Here is a 25,315-nt window from a genome sequence, read left to right on the forward strand (position 1 = left end):
TTATTGGAGCTCTCAGCCAAGCCATTTTTCCTAGGGTAGTATGGCATTGACTTCCTGTGTATGATCATAGACTCACTAGTCAAGATTGCTATCATTTCGTTGATGAAGTGGGTTCCTCGATCGTCGCTCATTGAGACTAGCTCCAATGGACATTCGAACCACGTGATGACTTATTCATATAAGAATTTGGAGGTGGATCTCGCATCGGCCTTCATCGTGGCTCTCCCTTCTACCCACTTGGTGAAGCAATCGGTAACCAGAATGATGTATCTAACTCCGGTTCCCTTAGCTGCTGGGCTTATGGGTTGAATAAAATCGATGCCCTATTTTTCAAAGGGTTTTGATCTCGATCAGGATTCCAATCAAGGGCATGGTGTCCACTTTGTGTGGGATTTGGATACACTGGGAGGGGTCACAATGTTAGATAAATTAGACCGAAACTCCGAGGAGTCTTGGCCACCAAAGACTAGCTTGCAACACTTTACGTGTTGTAACATCAGTAGTGGCAAAATGACCTCCTGTGATGCTCGAGTGGGCTTCTTCCAGCACATCAATGTATTCATGTTCACACACACATCTTCACAGGATGCCATCCTTGCCCTTATGGTATAGCTGGCCTGCTATCAGTTGGTATGGCACTACATGCTTAATGAGTTTACGGGCTTGATTCTTCTTAAGGGCCTAGCCTAGGGGTAATCCGTTGGCTAAGTAGTGACCGATTTTTACAGCCCATTCAAGGATGATGTCGAGGAAGAAGAGAGAAGCGTATGGGAGATCATGTTCTACTCCTGTTGGGGCTTCACCATTTGGGATTCTCAACAGGTGGTCGGCTAGGACGTGGGTTTTCCCTTTGCATATAGCGAGACTATGAAGTCAAACTCTAAAAGGATTAACATCTACCTGGTAATGCATCCAATCATGCAAGGCTTGTTGACCAGGTATAGCAATGCTTGGTGGTCCATGAAGAATACAAACTTGTTAGCTAACAAGTAATGTTTGAACTTCTTGACTACATAGACCATGGCCAGCAGGCCTTGCCTGTCAGTTGTGGTGTAGTTAACCTTGGCCTCGTTTAGTTGGAAACTCTCAAAATGAAGCGATCAACATTTTTACCTCTGTTGATAGGAAGGCAACCAATCTGGTGCTATAATAGGGTTCTTGTGAAACATCTTCTTCCATGTACAACAGGTCCTCGAAGCCATACAGATCTCCTTCCCCCTCAAGATTTTACAGTACTAGGTCTTCCTAGAATCCTCTTGTATGTATGAAACCTCTTCTTCTCCCTTGTGTTTGTAATATTTTGAGTGTATTTGAGTGGAGTCTTACTCTCATGGCAATGAAAGTCACTTCTTATCATTTTCCTTGAGTCTCCATTCCTTTTCTCCATTCCTCTGTTCTTTTCTCTCTCTATTCAAGTCTCTAAAGTAGTTCTTGTTCGGCCGCTCACTGTGCACACATGGTCCATCCATTTCCCGAGCCACCATGCAACCTTCTTCCTCTATTTTAGGTGAATTCTAGGGGTATTGGATCGTTGATAATTGTGGAGCATTGAGGGAGTAGTTTGCTTAGGCGAAATTTGCATGGGTAGATGGCAGTTAATATAGTAGTTAGACCCTCTGTCAGTATTTGGCCTATAACTTTCTCCTCAATGGTCCGATTTCAATGAAACTTATATCAAAGCTAAGCTCTCTTTAAGAATATCCCTCCCATGTAATTAGATTCTTGCATTGTGTCCAAGACAAGAAGTTATGAGACTCTATGTATGACTATTTATTTCTATGGCAGTTTTTACCCCCTTTTAGTAAACTGTGCATATCTCTTCAATCGGTTATCTGTTTTCAATGAATCTTATATCATGCAAAGATATCTTTAAGCTCTCCCTCCCATGTAATTAGTTCCTTGCATTGGGTCTAGGACAAGAAGTTACGAGTCTCTGTGTATGACTGTTTATTTCTATGGCAGTTTTTACCCCCTTTTAGTAAACTGTCCATATCTCTTCAACCGATTATCTGTTTTCAACGAAACTTATATCAATACGAAGCTCACTTCAAGGTCCATACTTGTGTGTAATTGCATTTTTAATATCAAATTTTTATGGAAGTTATAGACCTCTATGTTTTCTAGCAGTTTGTAGAATGATTTTGAGCCATTTCTAGAGGCTTCTGTGAAGGAGGTGCCATGCTTCCCTGGAATTTACCCATCCAGCCAAATCAGCCCCTTCAAGCCCCTAGATATATATCAGTTTATGTCATGTTGAGCCGAAAGATCTTCTTCCAACAATGCATCACTCTTCTCTTTGGCGTCGATCGACTTGGTGAGATAATGGCCTCTGCGGATCCTTTTCTTCTCCCGATGCTGGACTACAACGTCACTTGGGATGTTACCATATTCATTATCCTCTAAGGGAAGCAAGGAGAAAGATTTGTTGTGGTTTTCTTTGCATGAAAATATTTTCTTCATCTCTCTTTGCAAGTGATAAGGGTCTCTATTATTAAGATTGGGAAGAGAGGAAGCTAAGAGGTGCGTGAAGTTTCATTACCCCCAACTTCATGTCACATCTTTTTGGTGGAGACGCCGAGTACGTTATGTATTGGATTCATCCCACATTACTAAAGGGTCTCGGGTGTACTTGATTGCATGTTATGCCTATAGTATAGGCATGTGTTTTCTGATGTGATAAAGAAGATGCCTCGAAGAACTCCGTTAGAAGAGATTGCAACCCGTTTAAGAGAACTAGAAGATTGTGAAGGTGATGCTCAAGCTATTCGCATGGTCATTATGATCATATCCTTTATGTTTGCACTCTTGAATATGTTGGTGAATCGACAACGCTGGTAGCAGACACAATGATAGATTGGGGATTGTTTCATGCATTAGCAGCTTGGTGTGAAGAAGAGTTAAGTCTTTGTGTAGTTTTTGACTATAACAATGGAGTGGTGATTCTCAATGCTTTCAACTTCTTTTGATATGAAAATGATGAAGAGTACAATATCTTGAAGCTGTTATGTGCACATCCAATTGTGAGAAGGGTAATTCTTGAATGCATGTATACACAATGTTTTCATGGTGCTAGTTGGTCACTTATTTTTGAAGATTTTGTTGAGGATCACATTGTGGAGGGTTTTCAACAAGTGGTTATGCATAATAAGTTGGTCTTGGTATACTAAGGCTCTGTGGGATCTTGTTTGGTGGGATATTATTTGGATCTTGGTGTTTCCTTTTTGTGTTTCATCATGGTGAAGATTCCAATGGACCCAAGGGGAAGACCCAGAGTCGTATCTTCAGGATTTTGTTCGAGGATGCCGGCTTTCTGGATGGTCCATGAAGGATCAGGCGGAGATTTTGCCTGATTTTCTTGAAGGTTTAGCCTTGAGTTGGCATGAGGCCTTGCCAGACTCTACCAAGGAGGACTGGGACGAAGTGGTGGCTACAATGAAGTAGAGATTTGGAGGAGTGGAGTCACCAAATGCTTTGATGTTGCAGTTGGACCGGTTCTATCAAGGAGAGGGTGAGATGGTCTCTCCGTTGGCAATCGGATATGAAACTTTATGGACAAAGTATGAAAGGTCAGCTTTGCGAGTTGTGGCATCTGCATCATTGGCCCCTCAAAGTCTCGTAGGGATGGAGCACTTAAAGATGAGCAAATTTGTTATGGCTTTGGAGCCTCGTCTTTGCTCAAAAGTAATGAGTAAAGATCCAACAACATATGTGGAGGCACTTTGCATTGCAACCAAGAAAGAAGCTTCTCTAAAGATTGAATCCTCTTTTTGTCTTCAACAGCTTCAACTTCTAAGGTGGAGGTAATGGGCACTCCTCAAGTACCAAAGTCCTCTGAGTTAGATCATAATATCTCCCAATTGATGGCAGAGTTTGCTGATTTAAAATTGCATTTGGTTAATGCACGACAACCTAGAGCACCAAAGAGTGAAGATAGGCCTCGAGATAAGAGTGGGGTCACTTGCTATGAATGTAATGAAAAAGGTCACTATCGCCTGAAGTGTCCTAGATTGAGGAAGAAAGGAGAAAAACAAGTATCCTTGTTAGAAGCTTCTTCAGGGGATGAGGAAAGAGAGGTAATGATGGCTACACGGAGGTGTGGTAAAGTAGATGAGGAACATCAGGAAGAGGAATGCCGTCGAGGACCCACTTACTATTACATGGCTTGGTGCAGAACATCTAATCGTAGAACCAACACAAGAACTCAACTTGGGAAGTGAGGAAGACCCTTGGGTGTTAGCATGCATTTACATGGCAACCAGCTCCACTTGTGCTTAAGGATTTATTATTTGTAATACAAAGATGTGTTTGAATGGAGTAATATAGATATGCTCTATCATCATAGAATACCATTGATTCTAGATGCCAAACCCATTCAACAACAAGGGTATCGTATGAATCCAAATTATGCCAAGCAAGTCAAAGCTAAACTGGATAAATTGATTCAAGCAGGATTCATCTATGCCATTGGTCAAAGTGATTGGTTATTTTCAAAAGTTGTACTACCAAATTATTGGAAGCTCTAAGTCTATGTGGAGTACCAAAGGCTTAATTCTCAAGTAGTGTCAGATCCATTTCGAATTCCTTTCATAGATGGAATTCTTGACCAAGCTAAAGAACGTGAGATGTACTCATTCATGGATGGTTACAATGGATACAACTAGATCTCAATCACACCTAAAGACCAGTATAAGACAACATTAATTACAGAGTGGGGTGCTTATGCCACAAAAGTGATGCCTTTTGGATTATCAAATGCTCCTTCTACTTTCCAAAGGTTCATGGTGGACACATTCTAGGACTATGTCAACAACTTCATTGCTGTATACTTGGATGATTTTTGTTTCTATTAAAAATCTAGGCAAGGTTTTTGCTAGGTGTAGACAAGAAGGTATAATGCTTAGCCCAACTAAAAGTGACTTCTATGAATTTGTTGACATATGCTCACCCCCTAAGACAGGAGCAACAGGAGTCTCAAACCCCCTAGGTGACCCCCTCACAAGGGGACTGGACCCAAGTTAAAAAGAAAAACAAACCAAGCAAATAGGCTTGGAAGCACCGTAGGGAGAGGGCCAGACGTAGAGAGAGACAGGGTTATTTGTGAGGCATTTGAGGAGGAGCAGGAGTAGCAGGAGCCCTTACGTGGAGATCCACCTCCCCTAGAGGGAGGGGCCACCGCGGATCCTCCTGTGATGGAGGTTCAGCGACCGCATCCACCCTTGCATCAGCAGCAGTAGCGAGCCCCAAGAGTTCCTGATGAGGTGATGGGGGATGCTAGCCAGGCAGCAACAGAGGAGGAGTAGATGTAGAGCCCCAACAAGCTAGATGGGGGACGTTAGCCAGGTAGTGGTAGAGGAGGAGAAGATCTAGAGCCCTGGCAAGCTAGATGAACAATGGGGGCCTTTGGTCACCCCTATTCCCCTTCCTAACCCTCCTCTTCCCCTGATTAATCCAGTGTGCCATGGAGGGTAATGATACCATATTTAACAACTAGATGGAGAATAGAAGATGAAATAGAAATGAAAGTCCCTCATCTAATGCTTGTTGCACTAGACCAAAATAAGTTTTGTGGTTTCTTGCAAAGAGGAGCATTAGTTTGTGTTCATGGAAAAAAAGAATTTCAATAGGGATTCATGGAACTCTTGGATGAGGAACTCTACCAAGACCCTCAATCAGATGCCTTCAATAGCTACAATGATAGCAACACTGCCAATCTTTCAGCTAATAATTCTATGAAGCCAATGGTACACAAAAATTAAAAGGGAAAATGAAAGAGAAGAAAAAAGAGGTAAACAAAAACTTTCATGAAAAACAAAAGGAAGACATACTTAGCAAGCAAAGCAACACTTATGTCGTCATCAATGCCCAAGCATAAGCAACTATACTGGGTTTCTAATGACCTGCAAATATGCTTTATTAGTCTCGACCTTAATTCATATTTCCCTTGTTATAGTTTATGAAAGAATCCCCTTCTATGAAGCTAGCCATTTTTATAAGCTTGTTGCAATGGACACATAGCAACTCCTTGCTCTAGCCACTCTCAATGTTCCCCATCCACCCTGATTCACACTCAACTCCCAACCCTAGTGGCTCTTTCCTTCCACTTTGCTTCCTTACTGGCTCAATTTACAACTTGTTTCATATATGGTTTTAAGCCTCTTCCTTGTCATTCATTTAAATTACACATTCGATTTGGTTTTATGTGCACTTTTGCAACTCTATTCATAAGTCTTTTGATGTTACATTGTCGAAGCTACCAAGACCTTCGAATTTGCCTATATTTGGTGCTTTGTTGGTGCCCAGATGCTTTCAATGCACCATAGGCGGCCTTAATATCTTCACAGAAAGGTTTACTATTTATAGCTTCTTATGGCCAAGAAAAATAATGGCTCTTTGCATTACCAATTGGATTATTTGAAGTCTCAGATAAATGTGAACTGACGCAACATGCTACTTCGCCATTGCAACATCAATCATCTGCCTTTAAAGGTACAAGGAAAGTTAATGTACAGAATAAGCATAATTTGGCAAAGAAATTTGTTGCTTGTATTATATGATGTACAGTTGTCTCCCCCTCCACATTTCAAATGAAAGGGGTGTTTCTCTCTCCAACTTACAGCTGGCATGATCAGAATAGCCACTTTGATGAGGCTGTATACAGATCACTTTATTCACCATCATAAAAGAATGATAAATGCTAAAACTATGAATTTACAAAATAATATGGTATGACGTAATATGGTATGACCGCCTTAGAAATAGAGATAGTTTGAGTCATTTAGACCAATCTGAGCATCCTTGGAAAGCATAGATCGTGCTTCCATGACAGAACGAGGTGGCTCCAAGTCTTTCTCTTGCAAAGCATGCCCTTGCAATTTTTGCATTTGAGAAGCAAACAAATCGTCGAGAATCTGTCCATACAGAAGTACATGACCCCAATATTTCAGTTTTACCAATACCAGAGAAAAGGGAAAAAAGCTGGTAGTAAACATTGAACAAGCTATTGAGCTGGGCAGTTCCAATGACTTACTGCCAATGCATAGCATGACCCTTTGTACCACGCTCTGTTTTCTTTCCTGGTTTCCAAGAAGTGCAATATATCCTGTAGTCATCATAGATGAAAACCGTTATTTGCCCAACTTGGAAACTGGTGAACTGGACAATTTTATGCGAAATATACGTGCTAACGATGCAACTTATCTACAAAATGCTAAGAGCAGGTCCCCATGCCACCGAAATGTCCACTGCTGGCAGGGGAAATTTCCAGCCCGCGCTAGAGGGAAAATTCGAGCGCATCCAGGGTGGATGGTTCCCATGGCCACCCTGAAATTACCTGCAGGCCCTTCAACTGGCGACAATGAAAAAGGTGGCAAAAATAGGAAACGGGAGCTGAACGGGAGCAGCTGGTAATGACAGAGGCAGCCAGAAAAAGGAAAAGGGAGCCTGAGTGGACATTTCCGCATGCCAGGGTTGCCCCCAGGCACCCCCCAGAACCCCTCGTCGCAGTGCAAAACTCCGGTCATTCAAGTTCCGGATTTGGTGGAGCGGGTTGAGGTCTGGTGCATGGGGACAACCAAAAATGTTCTGGATCTTCAAAATGATCAAAAAAACCACAGCATGGGGACCTGCTCTAAGTGCACTTAAATAATTGTCTCGGCTGAGAAAACACTGATCTTGCTACATTATAAGAAAACCAAAAGTTAGGCAAGAAAGGCTGGGACAACTGTATTCTAAACAAACTAGCGGAGCCTTTGAAGTAGTTCTCAAGCACACCTGGCCCATCCTATCCCAATATCCACGGCAGATAGCCACAAAAACTCGAGGTGAAAACACATCATGAAGATGACTTATTGTATCCACCAATTGTGAGTTCAAAAGCTGCATTCGATCACGGATTTCTGATTCTCCACCTGCTTCCCTAGTATCCTGAAGTATCGTCTTGAGTTTTGTGGTCCGCTGTATACGTGCCTGTGAATGGGAGACGAAAAATGGCATTTGAGGACTAACACAAGTTTCAAAGACATTCAGGCAGCAAACACTATAGGCCATCATCTATCATCATAAGCAAAACCATAAAGTCACAGAAGACATGATGTCTTTTCCGTCATTATAGAATCAAACGTTCAAGTACTACATACTTACATTGTCCACCAACTTCTCCACAATGGCCTGCAAAAAGTTCTTATACTTCGCTCGTAACATCACTGTAACCTCATTGAGTCTCTCCCCAAAGCCTCCTTTCTCACTCCCTTCAGCGGGCAAACAAGCTACCCAGGATTTCATCTGAAGCTCGATCTTTGGCCGCAAAGCATCCAGCAACCTCTTGATTGTGTTCAAGAAGATTCCAAGCTAAAGGCCATCATACATAAGCTTCATAAGTGCTTCTTCGAGACTCAATTCTAAATACCAACACATCCTGTTCTGTGGCAAAGAAGAGCCCTTTCTAATATTGCCACAAGTTAAGGACTTCGAAACACTTGTACTATTTCTCTTACTTGATTAGGAACACTGTAAATAGCCAGAGCACGCCTTCTTGTTAGCTTCTGCATGTATTGGAGGCTGAATTTTTTGGGTACCATAACATCTTTGAGGGGTGTCAAGACATCAGCGTATTGCTTTTCTAAAGCAGATATTATAGCTTTCTCTACATCAGCAACAGCCTGCAAATTCATGGGATTGAATATACTTCAGATGAATGTAGCTAAAATTAGAAAACGGCACTTAAATGCTCAACAAGCGACTTACATTTTCCAATGCAAAAGTGTACTCTGGCCAGCGATTCAGAAGGACCTCATACTCATTCAGGGTTTCCTTGATACGATCGTACATCTCCTCTACAAAAGGGGATGTTCCATGCTGTGTGGTAACCCCTGTCCATCGTACCTGCAAAGGCCATACAGTAGATGTATCATATGATCCATACCCTTTTAGAGGCTTTCGCTCTGTTCTGATTCTAACAGTGAATCTTGATTGTAAATTCGCTCAATGAAGGAAGGCTTAGCATGTAATAGCCTTTCCAAAGACATATAAAGTATATCCTGAAAAGGTGTTTCATCAAATTTTGGTTCTGTTACTGAGGTCTACAAACATAATGTTTTATAAACCATGCCAAAGGACTGATGTCACCCAGTAGCAGCTCAAGGTTTTCTCCATGTCGAGAACGTTTTGAAGTTCCTTCTTTAATCTTACAAGCTGAAAAAGGAGGCCACAACAGATGACTCTAGAAGTTCCCCTACATTGCTTTAAGTTCAAGAAATAAAAACCAGAGCACAAAACATACATCCAAGTTGATTACAGTGGAATATCAATGAGCACTATAAGAAAGTATTCCATCTCAAATCAGAGCAAGACACTGCAGACAGATCACCAAGAGCTCTGTTCCCTAATGAGAAAAGTGTAGCATGCCACAAGACTAGATCAACTCTAAGGGTGATACTAAAGAGAACATACAGCTAGAACAGTTCATACACGGCAACACTAGATCAACTCTAAGGGTGATACTAAAGAGAACATACAGCTAGAACAGTTCATACACGGCAACACACTACTAACCCTCCTCCGCACCCTTTCTGAGGTTCTATGTAGCCAGGACAAGTCCCTAGTTAAAGCCCCAAAGGTGGCCCCTAGAGTCTGATCATGTCAGCCACCTCACTCAACCTTAGATGTTTGACAGACTTGGGTCCAGCTGGTCAAACCAGTTGGTTGATCGACTACCTCATCAGTTTGATCTGCTAGTATTGATCAACTACCTCGCGAGTTTGATCTGCTAATATTGATCAGCTACCTCGTGAGTATGATCTGCTAGTATTGGCCTACAGGTGTATCCTATGTGATTCATATATGGACACCAAAAGTGGTCTTAAATGGTAACCCCAGTGAGAGCAAAACCAAATGTCTCCTATCCTACCTATGCCCTTGCTCTCCTCATATTGGACCGGGGGGGGGGGGGGGGAGGGGAGGGCTGCTACACGTGGACATCTACAGTTTGACCTCAAGACTGCCTTGTATTTTACTAAATCCTCGAATCAGTGGACCAATGCCATGCAAATGTAGAGAAACCGAAGTAAGCCTGTCCTCAGTGTTTCCATGAGCAGTAGATACTGACCCAATTGTGGTGGCATGACATTAGGTTTTCCAACAGAATGTGAAAACCACAAAGGAACCCTATGATAAGGGGCCCTCCTAATCATGCAAACCGAAGGCTATAATAGCCTTACAAATTGTCTCCCGCTCTTCAAGGCCACAAAAACCCCCATGGGCTTTTTGTAATTTCCTTGGCATATGTTCAATGAGTTGAGGGTCCAGTTAACCCAGCAACAGCCTATGCACATTGAGCCCAAAAAACTTTTGGAAAGGGGCCTTCAACACAGGAAAAAAGACACAGAGACACATGGCAAGAGCCAGGTAGGCTTTGAATGGTCAAAATGATGCCTCATCACTAGACTATCAAGAGCGTGTCAGAAGACATGTGGCTAGAGGCTGCATAGCCAAAACCCAGGCCCATAGCAGGAAGAACCAGTTCAACAGTGGACTGAGGCTCACTAGAGGAGCCAACCAGAACTTCCAAGTGACCACATACCCCCAGGAGCAGGAAAACGCCGGCGATGTTCAACAAGAATGTAAGGTTCAAATTCAAAAGCTTTGGAACTTTTTACTTGCAAAAATTGAGAATTTCAAGGCTATAAATTTTAGCCATTTTATCCTATTTTGGATACGTTTAGTCCTGATCGAGTAGCAGCTTGCTCTACATAGTGCATTGGTCAGATTTGGGCAATGCAGTTAAGTGCTAAAATTCTCATATCAATTGTCAGTGCATCAAGCATTATTTTTTGGTACAGTTTTGCCCAAGTGCATCACAAATCATAAGAACAACATCAATTGCAGAGTTTAAAGTACCAGACACCCCATCTTTGATTCCAAATCTAGAAATGTCTGCCATTGCTTCCCTTCCTCAATCTTGAGAAAAAAGGCCTCTAACGTTGTATTGTGTGGCTGTTCCATCGCTCTCAGCATCGTGGATACTGCTTGGTTATTCAATTTTATTGATTCGGACTTAGTTCACCATCTTGGCATGATTACACAAGTACTCCGACTCTTTAAAAACATCGTGCGTTGAAGAATTGTCACTCGTAACACACCTATGTCTTACCTCTCTGCAAGATGCCTGGTACCATCAATTGCATCCTCTCACAAATGCTATGTCATAGCTCTTCCCTAAGGCTTTCATAGGGACAGTTCAATGTCTCATCACACCGATTTTGGCATTGAGAGTGGGCGGGCTGGGCCACAAGGCAGGCACAGCCACCACACAGGCAATCACAAAAAGCAAGTTTCCAGATGAGACAGTAGGCATGCCCATCATCCACCACAGCAATGGAATCAGTCAGCCAAGATCGTCCAGGTGGCAGCAGAAGTAGGGGCCAGTCAGCCCTCATTAGGCCTTCTAGCTGGCAATCTGATAACTCCTACCGCCAAACCACACATCGGCTTTTCTCGCGTGAAGCATAGTTGAAAGTTCACCTCAGCACCATGGGCGTGCAAAAGGTTCAATCCATGTGGCCCCATCCACTCCTCCATTTTGCGGAAATCTGATGTCCCAATAGCATCAAACACCACTGAGGACCTCTTCTCCAACCCTATGGAGGCAAACTGGAATCTCCAAACTGGGTGTGTTTGGGAGCCCACTACGCTGATCGAACCCTCTTCCTGGGGGTGCAATATCACAAGCGTTATCTACAGGGGTAGAGGGTAAGAGCCCAGGATCTCTAGATAATTCCAAGGTCCCAATCTCCAGAAATCCTGATGCGGTAAGGGACGTCCAGGCTAGAAATTGGGAGCTGCTGACCACGAGGCTCCCCCCCGAATGGGCCAACTCAGAAGGCCCTATTGCCTTAGTAAGGGGGACTAAGCCCTCATTCTCCATCAAACAGACAAGCAACTAATCCTCTTCATGGAGCCCGTTGTGATTGCATGTTGGATTGGTATAAGGAAGTTTAAATCTAGGCATGCACAATCCAGTAATTCATCCTCTTCATGGAGCACCAGCCCTCAGCTCCCAGCCCCTTGTGACTGCCAAGGCCAAGAGCAATAAAGAATGAAGCCAAATCTTCAGCTGGTAGGGACAAAATAGCTTTGATTGGTATATGCGAGTTTAGGTCTAGGCGCCCGCAAACTCCCCCCCCCCCCCCCAAAGCATGCGAGCTCATTCTATTAAAAAGACACTCCAAGGCATTGCTTGAAAAGCCAAGTTTACTCTTTAGGCAGCTATCCATATAGTGCAGTGGAGACTGAGCCAATTCTCTACAAGGACAAACCAGGACCAAAGTCTAAGAGTATGTTCCACTAGACCATGACTTACTTTTAAGATTCACTATTTTGTGGAATATATGTTAGATAGATCCATATGAAAAGCGAATTGCTAGCTCAAAGAGTAGGGTTCCCCTACTTCATTTCATATGGACGTAAATACCTCGAGGGACAAAAGTATGTTACATCCCTGGCTAACCATGGTTGCTAGTAGACAACCATAGGGTTAGGAGGGACCCAAGAAAGTGAGGTTGTTAGCCAAGGGTGAAGGCCCTAGGACTCAAGTTTAGAAACATCATCTGGAATAGAGGTCCAAGGGGTAAAAAGCACTCAAGTTATATTTAGCCATGGCCTAGGATCTATATTGGCATGAGGAACTTTTTTTTTTCAAAGAAATGAAACCTTCTATTAATGCTTGAAAGAATTCATACATAACAGCAGCCCTGAAGGTGCTGAGTATAGAAAAACCGGAAAAGGCTGAAAGAAAAACCGGCCTGTTCCAGAGAAACCCAGCTCACTACCTAGGGGATCTCTGGTACTCGGGCTAATAGCCAGGTGGGGGGACTATACAACCAGTGAATCCCTCGCAAAGTGAATATGTAAAAACTCTTGAAGGCCAAGCCTTGCAGAATCAAGCGCGCCTCACGATAGTCGCCCTAGAGCCTAGCATCACACGCTCCCAAGTGAAGCGGAGGGTGTAGATGATGACCTGCCTGATGGCGACCAATTCAACCGAGGCTAGAACCAGATGCTCACCCATCACCAGACTGCAGCGTGCAACCCAAATGTTCCACGCGGTAATACTAGCTACTACCTCCCATACCTTGTCCTCCGGAGGAGGAACAAGGCTATCCGGATGAGCTCCCTCATGGATCTTTATCCTCTGAATGCTCTAACCCTGTATCCGATAAGCTGGGGACATCTCATCAATCTGGAACGTGTGTCCTCCCTCAGTCAACCAGGCCACCATCCCCCATGTGTAGTCCCTCTAAAGCTCCCAGGTGAAGCAGATGGTGTAGATGATAACCTGCCAGATGGCGACCAAGGTAGCCGAGGCTGAGACTGGATGCTCACCCATCACCAGACTGCAACGAGCAACCCAAATGTTCCACGCAGTAATACTGGCTACTACCTCCCATACCCTGTCCTCTGGGGGAGGAGGAACGAGGCTATCAGGAGAGACCACCTCATGAATCTCTATCCTCTAAATGCTCTGACCCTGTATCCAATAAGTTGGGGACATCTCATCAATCTGGAACGTGTGTCCTCCCTCAGTCAACCAGGCCACCATCCCCCATGTGTAGTCCCTCTAAAGCTCCCAGGTGAAGCAGATGGTGTAGATGATAACCTGCCAGATGGCGACCAAGGTAGCCGAGGCTGAGACTGGATGCTCACCCATCACCAGACTGCAACGAGCAACCCAAATGTTCCACGCGGTAATACTGGCTACTACCTCCCATACCCTGTCCTCTCGAGAAGGAGGAACAAGGCTATCAGGAGAGACCGCCTCATGAATCTCTATCCTCTGAATGCTCTGACCCTGTATCCAATAAGTTGGGGACATCTCATCATCCTGGAACGCGTGTCCTCCCTCAGTCAACCAGGCCCTGACAACTCCAGAGGCAGTGAGGGATTGTCTCCAAAAAACCAACAGAGCAACAATGACACTGTCCCTCCACCCGCATATGCTTCAACCATAGGCCGATGGGCAAGCATCCGTGGGCGGCCAGCCAGAAGAAGTAGGAGATCTTCCTCGGCCGCAAACTGAACCATAACCACGTCCAAAACCTGGAACGGACCTCGCGGGGCACTCTCTGGGTCACCCAATGCCTCTTCCTCCAAGAGGTTCACATTGAAGAGTCCATCTGAAGCCTCCTACCAATCCGTGTGGTGTAAGAAAAGAAGGGCACCTCGTCCACCTACTCGGCAAGGATGCCCCTGGAGGGCGAGAACCACTCTCCCGAATCCCATTAGACCTCCCTCAAGGGCCTACCCTCCCAAAGCCAGAGGCTCCATTTGGGGGAATTCCTGCACTGAGATACTCGGAGGATCAATGTGCCACTCCTTCCTCAAACGTCCCACCACTCTTATCATCTGCCACTTAATTCCATCCAGACTCACATCCATCTCTGGGTCTCTCTCAGTGAGTGCCTGAAGTAGGCCTCAAGGTCCTACACGGAAAAAAATCGGGTTGTGTGATGCCTCACTGCATAATCATCCTCAACGGGACACCAATCTGAGAAAACTGACCCAACCATCTGCTGTCCATCCACATGCTAAGTCCCTCCCACCAGGACTCAAGGATGGTAGGTCAATCTCTCTCATCCACTGCCCTGCCCCTCGCAAATCCGCTAAGGTGCCAAGCCTCGCCTCTACCTCCATGGGTAATTTGCTCTATCTGCCAAAGGAGCCAACCAATCCACTATCCCACTGTGCCCAACCAATGTGAGTTCGCTGCCCGAGCATACGCCCTCTTGATCTCTTATCTCTTGGTGCCAAACAAGGTACTCACGCTCGAACTCCTCTCTGCATCTGGGCTGAGTGAGAATGAGGCCCCTGCTAATCTCTGCTAGAGCCTACGAAGGCTCCTCATCAAGGGGGAACCCTTCCTCGTAAAGAGGGCCTCTTCTGAGAAGAGCCATTAGTGTGAATGCTGCCACTGCCCTCACTGCGTGGGGTGTGCCTGAGAAGCCCTTGACGTAAGAGGAGCTTCCAAGGCTCTACACTTGGACTGAGGCCTCCAACAACCAACTTGCCTATGAGGGCTCCGGTCTGCATCTAAGGATCAATGATACCCAAGCCTCCCAATGCCTGCAACATGATCACCGCCTGCCAAGCGACCCGGGCTCTAGTATTCCTCGTGCCGTCTGATCCGGCCCAAAGGAAGTTCTGAACCAACTGTCAGAGCTGCCCAATGCACCCTCTGTTAAAACACCACCACGATGCAATATACTTGGCCATAGCAAGAAGGATCTGGTTTGCCTTTAAGGCACGGCTTGCTAGGCAAAGTTTGGCCAAGCTTCAACAGAGAAGCTTGCGCCGAACACTCTCGAGGACCGTAGCAATCTGTTGCTCTGCTGTAATATCAATACCAACTTGGCATCCAGGTATCTCGCTATATGGCCCCACGGTATCCATCAGAAGACAAAGTCGCTCCGCCAGTCTCGAATCTCCAATGTCCCCTCAAAGCCTGTGAAGAAACCTCTGGAATCTGTCTAGTTGATCCGCGCACCCGAGGCCTAACAGTAGATAGCTAGGGCTCCCCTAACTCTCTCCAAACTCGCTTGGATGCCCTCTACATACAAGGCCGTGTCATCTGCAAACTCACAGTCCAACAGTCCCTCCTTCTCCTGTCCAGCTGGGAGCCTCAACCCTGTGAGGCCCGCCACCTGTGATCTCAAGTAGTAGGGCAAAGCCTCTCTCCACCACAAACAAGAAGATGAAGGGAGTGAGGTGGCAGCCCTGGCACACCAAGCGAGAGAGAGGAAAGGCCTCGCTTGTGTGTCCTCCGATAAGCATATGACTAGAGCTCCCCGCATAAAGTGCAGAAACTCCTCTCATCCATCTGTTTGAGAAACCCAATCTCCGCATAGTACCCTTCAGAAAAGACCACTCCACCCTATCATAAGCTTTCTCAAATCCAAAAGGATGGCCATCTATGTGTCGTGAATGATGTCAGTGGATGGGGCCGTAACTGCAAACTCAAGACCTTGGCGAGGATCTTGTAGGCAGTATCAAGCAAAGTGATCGGTCTCCACTGCCGGATGTCTGACCTATCTCCCCCTTTCAAGATCCAACAAATCCACCCCCTACTCAGAGACTAAGAAAGGGAGACTGTGGAAGAACTCCTGGCAAGCTAGGTCGAAAAGGGTGGAGATGATCTCCCAAAAGTTTCTGAACAAGGCCGGAGTCCAAGCCATCCTCGCCAGGACACTTTTGGGTCGGGAGAGCCTTGAGGGCTTCCCAAAACTCCTCATCCGTGAAAGGTTCCTCCAAACTCTTGCACAAATCTTGCGAGACTACAGTCGGAGCGTGCTCCCAAACGACCTCACGGGCCATTAGACAAGCTAGAGTCATCCTCTCTGTCTGAAAGAGCTACCTGTAAAAACCTGTGGCTAGGTCTAAAATATCTTGCAGATCAGTATGCATGCTGCGGATCCCGAAGATGTTGCAACTGCGTGCCTGCCTATTGGTCTAAAAAACTACTTCGTCATCTTGTCGCCCTGCTGTACCCACGGGGCTGGCCGAGAGGAGTGATAGGAGAACGGAAAGACCTCGGTGGGGCTGCTCTAAGTGGAGTACTGCTAGAGAGTTGCCTGACATCATGGTGCATGTAAGAATCCCGGTAGAGACGCCTCTGTGCAGTGGCCAGTCCCAAACGTAGAAGCGGTCTAACCTCTCAAGCAATCCATTATGTCTCCTCCGCCCGAAAGAGAAGAGGGATTGCCAGGTATCCTGCTGAATTCTCACTCTCGCCACGAGACTCTGCCACTGACCATGAAAATGAACTGCTCCCAGGTGCTCCGCTCTACCACTGGCATCTCAGACAAGAGGCACCGTCCTGCTTGTCCTCCCCATGCTCCAGGTTGTTGAAATCTCCTCCAACAATCCAGCAGTCTACATCCGGAAGACACTCTGTCAACCTCCTCCAAAAGACTGGACGGTGCACCTGTTCAGGATCCCAATCCTGGACTCTCCCATCCTAACTCCCATCCAAACAACCTGTCTTGGGATAAGCTCGCCTTGATCATAAACCTTTGGAGCCACTGTCTCTGAGACCGAGATGGAGACCCCTCCACTCCGTCCTACTGCAGGGGACCACACCTTCCTTTCCTCGGGAGGAGGTGGTGTCGCCGCCTAATGTCTGATGCTGAGAACATATGCTCCTGAATCAAAAGGATGTCCACTGCCCGCCCTACCACTACCCTCTATAGCTCTTGCCGAAGGATCAATTACTGCAGTTGACTACAAGAATCATCATGGAGCCTGTGTATGTTCCAACTCACTAAGGTCTAGCTCATGAGGATAGGGAAGCAGAAAAAAGGGCTCTCCTATGCGTGGGTGCCTGTTCCAAAAAAACTGCCTTATGTGACTTTGTCGGGGGTTAAGAGGGCGAGTAGTCCGTGTCTGTACGTTGGCGTACTAGGGTGGATACCGGCTCAATGCCAATCTTCCATGCCCACTTCATCATCAAGGGGACTTCCACCCCGAACAAGTCCGCACACTTCTGAAGTGGCCGGTACAATGCCTGATCAAAATTACTGCCACACATCGTCTTCTCTCGCCTGAAGCATAGTTGAAAGTTCACCTCAGCACCATGGGCGTGCCAATCTTCCGTGCCCACTTCAGCATCAAGGAGTCTTCCACCCCAAACAACTCCGTGAAAATGGGATGCTGCGATGAGGAAGCGGAAGGGGGCGCTATCTTACCCTTGCCCGCTGGCAAGGGTGTCGAGGAAGGGGAGGGAAGGACGGCTGAAGAACCTGCTAAGGAGGTGGAGAGGGGGGCGGAGGCGGAGGGGGGTGAGGATGGCCATAGCAAGAGGGGCGAGGGGGTGGGGGGAACCCAAGAGGGAGGGGGGGGGGGGTGGAGAGGGACAGGGATCTGAAGGGGGAGGGGGGCGAAGGGGAGTAGGGGCGATCACAGGCCCCCCTGCTGATGAGGCTCGTCAAGCTCTGAATCCACTCCTCCTTAGCCGCTGCCGGGCTAATGTTTGTAGCTTCCACCATCGCAGCATCAGGAGCTGCAAGGCTTGCGGATGATACAAGGGTGAATGTAGACGCTGGGCCTCCAACACGAGAGGATCACATGGCTGAGCAATGGCCCTTGCCGCTGGGGGGTGGGTTTCCACGTATGGACTTCTACTCTTGCTCCTCCCCAAGTGCCTCTCAAAAAACTCTCTTTCTCTATGCGTCTAGCCCTCTGCCTGCGGTGCTTTCGGGCCTTTTTGCTTGGTTTCTTTTTCTTTCTAATTTGGGTATAGTCTAGGGGGTTTTCAAGGCTCTGCCTGCTCTTTAGGGGTTGGGGGGGAGTTCAGCCTTGGCCGCGGCGCGGGCAATCTCTGGCTAGGTGACCCATTTGTCTGTAACGAAGACACTGGCCTGGTAACCCAGAAATCTCCACTCGCTGCTGGCGAAGTGTACCCTCTTCAAGGGTCTCTGGGAGGGACTTTGGCTCTTAACCACCAGTCTAATCCTGGGAACCCCGTCATCTGCTACCACTGATGCGGCCAAATCCGACGTAGACTCCAACACAGTGCTAAATGCTCGACCAATGGAGGAGTATATTCCTTTGGGAGACCCAAGAAGCGGAGCGTAACCGAAAAACAGGAAACATAGTGTGTCGTGTCCATGTCCTCCACTGTAAATCCATGGTACCAAGGGAAGAGGTACACCCATGGTCACCCTCTACTGCCAAGCTTGCCTGGATCCACTCTCGCACTTGTCGCCTTGTGGGTGTGAGTGAGGCCCACAATTCTGCCCACGATCACCATTGTCCTAGAGGGATTGAACTGCTTGTTGTACCTGTTGCTTGTCAGCTGGAGAAAGGAGGACCTTAACAAGACATATGTATTTAATCGAGATTTGGAGTAACCATCTTTTTGGCCCAAATATGAATATGCTAGAGAGTTTCCACATCGATAAACCCAAGCATTACTACCCGTGTCAAAAGAAGAACAAGAAACTAAAAATTTCGCATGGATTTCTCTTGTACTTTCTCACCTTGTCCAGCTTACAGAAATCCAGAAGATTGAGGCGCCTGTCCTGAATCCAGAGAACTATATACAGATGGAACAAATCTTTTGCATCCACACCCCCTTTCAATGAGCTGCCACATCCAAATACCTGAATCAAAACTTTCATCCTTTTTCTTTAGCAACATATTGCACACAACCCAAGAGAAGCCATCTTTAGTGACATCATTACCATTCATTATGTAGGTTCAAATCAGCTCATCTCCGTAATCATTTCACTTTCATAAACAGACCAAAATGCAATCTCCAATCACTTTACCAAGACAAAACACTCACCACAGTCAATGGACGCACAACATAAGCTTGGAGAAACAGTTCTTGCTTAAATAAGACTCAAAGAGCAAACCCTCAAAGGCTAGAATGCACCATTAATTTTCTTAAAATATCAACCTATAATTGCATGCCTGCTGATATTAAAAAAGGACATCATCAAACACCTCTATTTCTTAGAAACATTGAGCTGCAGACATGAACTGCAAAATTTCCCTTACGGACATTCAAACCATAAACTCTTCAAAAACATAAAGAATCTAAAAATGCGGACGTTTAATCCAGATTGTGTAGCACATAAACCAAATTAGGTGCCAGGTTTGACAAATAGACCCAGACTGTCAACAACGACGAACAGCACATAGACAATTCTCCACTGTGTAGGAAGTTAAAAATTTTACAATTTAGGTGACCGGATAGCACAAAAAATTGGCACCTGATTGATCAATATGGCACATACATTTTTTTGCCCACAGAAATTCGGCTTCATGTGCAAACAGCAAGCAATTTCATTTACAGCTTGTGATACAAGCTTTTCCATATGTATTGGAGTCATAAGGTTATCATGGTGTTTTCTTAATGGCATTACCGATTCTATTTAATATCACCTCGGTGAACATCAGGTGTCATGTTTGGTGAAAGAGTGGTACTTGTTTGATGAAATTTGCTCAAGGTTTGTTTGATGAAGACAAGGTGTATGTAGGCGATCAGTTGTCACTTTGCAGAAATGTTTGATAAAAATGTTCAGTAAAGAGAAACATTAGAAACGTTCCACACTAACCAGGGTTAAAGCCAATCAAGGCTATCATTCACTTTAACCAACTCGTATTAGGGTTGCACACAATTGATGAGTAATGTTTGAGGAAAGGAGTTTGACGAGTAACCAAGGCCATGAAATACAATAGAAGCCTGACCAGAAATCCAACAAGGTTAACAACACTCAGCACAATTCTACTTTGACCAACATCATGCATATCCTACAATAAGATCTGCATATAAGCAAGACCAAACTCTTCAAAAGGTCTATTGTACAGATCACAAATCAATCACAGAAGAAAAAGTTAACCTGATGTTCCAAGATGCAAGATTGCTTTGGAAGTCTGCAGTGGCAAGCAGAAGTTCTATAACCGGCGGGGAGGGGCTAGATGGAGGGCATGCAACCAAGAATGCTCGGAGCCGGTTGCAATACTCCACACTATAGATTCCAGTCACTATGCTCGGCAAATCTATTGAGCTGCCAAAAACACCATCTTCAGTAATACCAAACTTTATATCCACAACAAACAAGCAATGAATTTTTTAAACTTAATACCAAACTTCAGATCCACAACAAACCAGCAATGTATTTTTTGATCTTGCACTGGCGACATTTTTAGCTTTTATTATGAATTTCCATCACTAGAGCTCAAATTTGAAGTTTTGTGTGTATTGTAGGATTTGATATTTCTCATGCCATTCAAGAAGTTAATTACTACGACGACCCAAATTATGTATTTGCATCATTGTACACAAAAAAGGATTGCATGTTTTAAACAAATGCTGCAATAGATCTGATACTTCTGTCATTTGTTCTCATAAAAGAGCTTGATTGAGTTCTATAATGTTCTGTGTGATGTGATGAATTTTTATTATTATAATTTTGCCAATATCAAAGAGGTCAATGGAGTGTCTCTAATAATTTGTGTAGAGACTTTTCATTATTTCCAAGATGTAAAAATGAACATAGCCATCCCTCAACTCTGATAGATTTCCTTTGTTGGTCAAACTGATGCTTTCAATAGATCCCTCGGTAACAAGAACCTCGACATGTATTGGCATCCTTTCGCAACATTCTTAAAGCATGCTGTTGTATGGTAATAACTGCACTTATTTAAGAAAGCTGCAAACCTTAGAACTTTTATATATTAGTGTATATGATAGCTTTGGATGATTAAAAACCAATTTGATGCTCTCTTTTATACAAAACCAAGATAAAAGACCTAACTTAGAGAAATATGGAGACGTACAATTTCCTATTTGTAGATGTATAAATCGTGTTTGAGGGGTTTTCCATTAAATACCTTGGTAAGATATGCTGATTGTGAATTTCAATGTCAGTCTGTACTTCATTGCTTAAGTTGATGCATAAAGTCTTCATCTTGAAATAAGCACTCGATGTGGTCAATGGATCAATCAAGAATCCCTCACTATTGCTTGATACAAACTCATCTGTTTCTGCCATGTGTCGCCTACACCTTTTCATCGCAGCAGTCTGCAAAAAGAAGAAACAGAAAAGAGAAAGTTGCAATACATCCTCCTTGTTGTAATCAACAGAACAATCCGATTGGAGAGGTAGCTTTCAAGCATTCCCTTTGAATGAATATACCAAGAACATTCAACCAATGGTGCCATTTTCTCACGTCGTACATAATTATGAAAATCACGCATGCATACATGTGCATAACAACAAGATAATCAGCACATGTAGTGTATACATGTACCTCATTGATTTCTCCAAACTTTGAGTATGAAGGTTCAAGGTAAACAACCCCTATGATAGTAGTATATATCCTACTCTTGAAGAAACTAATACTTCCACATGCTATTGAATGTTTCCAAAAAGAAATTGCAACCAAAACTCGTAGTTGAAGACAAGGTACAGGATCTACGCCAGCAAGAGACAGACCAAAGACACAAAAGAAAGCCACATCTCAAGCATCAAAAAGTTACAGAATCCACACAAAAATTTTGATTATGGACCTCTCACTTTTGGGTTAATGGACTGGGTCAATATAGATTTTACATCCATGCTCCTTCCCAAACTAAACATATTGTGTATTACCTCCTATCTCAAAGTCTCAATCCACAAACTACACAGCCAAGGATGACAATTGCCATCTTGGAAGACCCCCTAACTCATAAGGGAAATACTTGACCAAATCCTTGCCAAGCTTTTCAAGAAATCCTTTTGCAAACGATTTCCTCGCCTTGGACTGGTCGTATGCATTGTTGACGTTAGCTGGTCTCTTCTCAATTTCACAAACGAGACACCACAATTCTAAGTTATAGAAATCCTCTTCATCTGAAACTCCCAAGTTGCTGAACATGTGCTATTCAACTTTACACTAGTCAGAAAGACTAAGACGACGAAGACAGACTGCATGTTGTCCTCTAGCTCTAATAAAAGTCAAAATATATGCCAGGAAACAGCTTCAAATATAGCCACACCAATAACAAGCAAACTGAATGAAATCCTCATTTTAAAAAGAAAGTAAATCATCATTTTTAGGGGGGAGGATTTTTCAAGTAAACTAGGATGATGGATATCTCATCAATGCAGAGCAAAGAAGAAAGGGCATTCCAAAGCACTGTAAGTACTTGAAGAGCTGTCTGGTTTGGATCTTATGCACCTTTGTATTTAAATACAGGCCTTTGAATTCAACCCATCTTAGCAATAAGCATGCTGGCACACACATGGTTTTAACTTTTGGATCCAAAATATAATCTTTAAAGATGACAGATAATATTAGACATGCCTGAAACTAATTGCGAAGCACCATTTGAGCCTCCAAAGAAAGAATGTCTTGTAGTAGTCTATTTCCATGCAGCCTAACACCCCCTCTATGCTTTTTCATCTTATGAAGCTTTGTATTTAGGTAGAGGCCTCTGAATTGCACCCATCTTAGCAATAAAGCATCCTAGCATACACATAGTTTTGATTCCAAAATATAATCTTTAAGGCTGACAGATAATATTAGACGTGCCTGAAAGTAATTGCGAAGCACTGTTTGAGCCTCCAAAGAAAGAATATCATGTAGTAGTGTATATAGTTGTACTGCAGGCATCAGGGCTGGTGCAGCTTTGCCAGCAACAGGTGTGAGAACTTCAGTGATCCCAGACGGTGATGTGTCATCCAGAGACTTGTAATTTTCAAAGACCAACGCAAGCAGCTGTTCTACTTGATCTTGTACATCAATTAGCATCCTTTTCTGCATACATAGAATTTCCCAAGTGAGTAGGCATATTCTATATACAAAGAACAAGCAGAAGGGAATATGCATCGATAAACTGTTGCAAAGGATCCAATCCAATAGCTAAACCGACTTGGCAAATTAAGCAGGGCAGGGGAGTTAGGAAACCTCTTGGCGATTCAGTGATACTTCGTGTCGAGCACTGACTATAGGAAAAAGGAGATCATGGATCAGTAGAAGGCAATCTTCTGTCGCAGTAGCAACTTCCATTACACATGAAAGATACCTATACAACATGTACTGATCAGATATGTCCTAAAATAGGCAGACATGGGCATTACAAGTATAAAAACTACTGCAATTTGATCCCTAATTGAAAACCTTCAAACCCTGCACAGAAATTTCACCTTAAATTTGTATAAGCATCTGACAATCCATAATAAACAGCAAACTCGGACAACAACCACTTCCAAGATCCATGTAACCTCAAGTTTCTCTGGTAAAATTGTTGTGTTCGCATGGCAGCTTCCAACACAATGTCATAAGCTAAGGTTTCACTCACGATACCCAGCTGTTGAATTAACAAGATTTTTTGTCTCAGAGATACATGTAGCCAATATATGACGAAACACAGCATGATGAAATCCAATAATTCTACCCCAGCTTGTGAATTCGTCATCAATTTTGAAAGAATGTGTTAATAAGGCACTCAAACTTCTTCAATACTGACACTGAAACTTCGTGCTGAATTTTGAAGAATGTGTGAATAAGGCATAAGAACCTCTGAAGGCTACAGCATCCACGGAATCACAGTTCACCTTGTTAACATTGGAAATGCTTGAATCAAGCGTATAACTGATGAAGAGTTGAACCTTTCCAATGCAGTCATGATCTCGTTCATTATAGACAGACCACCACCGCACTCGATCATTCTACAGGGAAGACAAAGTGCCAAAACTCAGAAATTATACAGCACTTACAGTGCATAATCTCTTCAAATGACTTTGATAGTGAGCAATATAACGTGGGAAATCCCTCCCAGGAAAAGAACACAAAATACATTAAAAATCAATCTCCTACCTGATCATCACTAATTGAAGCCAGCGACACAATAACTCTGCCCAAGGAATTCCCCTTGGAATCCTGTACCTCTACAATGAGATCATCCCCTGAATTTTCTGGATGGCTACAAAAAAATTTTAACAAAAGATCTCAGGTCTCAGATATTTGTCAGAGTACTGCTAGAATATTACACACTGTGATCACGTTTACAAAGATTGAAACTAAGAGTCACAAGGAAAGATGCCTTACAAAATATGTGATTCACCAGATCCTGGGTCCGTTCGCACAGCCTCGTCCTCAGCTGTACTTTTCAGTCTCAATACGCAACCATAAATCTCTATAACAAGATTGTCCCAAAAGTCACACTATATATCAATATCTTCAGACTTATATAATGAGAATTTGTGAGAATCACTGAAACAGAAGTATTCAAATGCAAATCCAATAAGATAAAGAGAGTTCAATGATCAAGCAAGTCCTGCTCATTGTTTGCTGCTCTACTTTATAAGTTATCTTCGCCTTGATTTTCCCCTTCAATCATGCTCTTCCTTCCTCCTACAGAAGAACTGCTCCCTTTTCACAGGCCATTGACCACAGGGATCCACAGAGATTGCATCCACAGGATTTGTAGCAACTGGACACCCACCAGCTTGTCACAGCCACGAGCCTACTGGGGCTACTAGGGCCGCCAGTCAGCTTAGACAGACGATCACCGGAGCTTCTATAGCTTCCGGAAGCACCGATAGGCCACATCTCCCCCACTTAATCCCACAGCTCTACTTTCTATACTCCACATATGACCCATAGGCAGGTTGGTTAGAAACATGTATCTCAACACAAAATGGCACCACTAAGCCTGATTGAGTGACATCATTATGCCCATGTTCATTCTTATTATCCAGACCTTCCCCACTCAATCTCACAAACCTACATTCTATGATCCTCCACATACTTAGTAAATACATCCAGGTGCAGA

General features: G+C 44.2%; 1 protein-coding gene across 1 annotated transcript in view; it reads right to left on the reverse strand.

Moving 5' to 3' along the window:
* Positions 1-6,546: 6,546 nt before the first annotated feature.
* The window catches only part of LOC147889785 (uncharacterized), a 62,025-nt gene continuing 43,256 nt past the window's right edge, over positions 6,547-25,315 (reverse strand). The window contains exons 8-22 of the mRNA XM_087392101.1: positions 24,589-24,676; positions 24,358-24,463; positions 24,096-24,209; positions 23,685-23,848; positions 23,446-23,563; positions 23,071-23,295; positions 21,388-21,578; positions 20,394-20,561; positions 19,026-19,131; positions 8,743-8,880; positions 8,493-8,657; positions 8,140-8,346; positions 7,771-7,965; positions 7,028-7,099; positions 6,547-6,908 (exon numbers count right to left, since the gene is read on the reverse strand). Of these exons, the coding sequence (XP_087248227.1) occupies positions 6,750-6,908; positions 7,028-7,099; positions 7,771-7,965; positions 8,140-8,346; positions 8,493-8,657; positions 8,743-8,880; positions 19,026-19,131; positions 20,394-20,561; positions 21,388-21,578; positions 23,071-23,295; positions 23,446-23,563; positions 23,685-23,848; positions 24,096-24,209; positions 24,358-24,463; positions 24,589-24,676 (2,216 nt within the window). The 3' untranslated portion in view covers positions 6,547-6,749. The remainder of the gene's footprint in view (positions 6,909-7,027; positions 7,100-7,770; positions 7,966-8,139; positions 8,347-8,492; positions 8,658-8,742; positions 8,881-19,025; positions 19,132-20,393; positions 20,562-21,387; positions 21,579-23,070; positions 23,296-23,445; positions 23,564-23,684; positions 23,849-24,095; positions 24,210-24,357; positions 24,464-24,588; positions 24,677-25,315) is intronic.

This window comes from Dipteris shenzhenensis, chromosome 20 (assembly GCF_047967505.1).
Source record: "Dipteris shenzhenensis isolate YYH24624 ecotype China chromosome 20, Dip_SZ_1.0, whole genome shotgun sequence".
NCBI lineage: Eukaryota > Viridiplantae > Streptophyta > Polypodiopsida > Gleicheniales > Dipteridaceae > Dipteris > Dipteris shenzhenensis.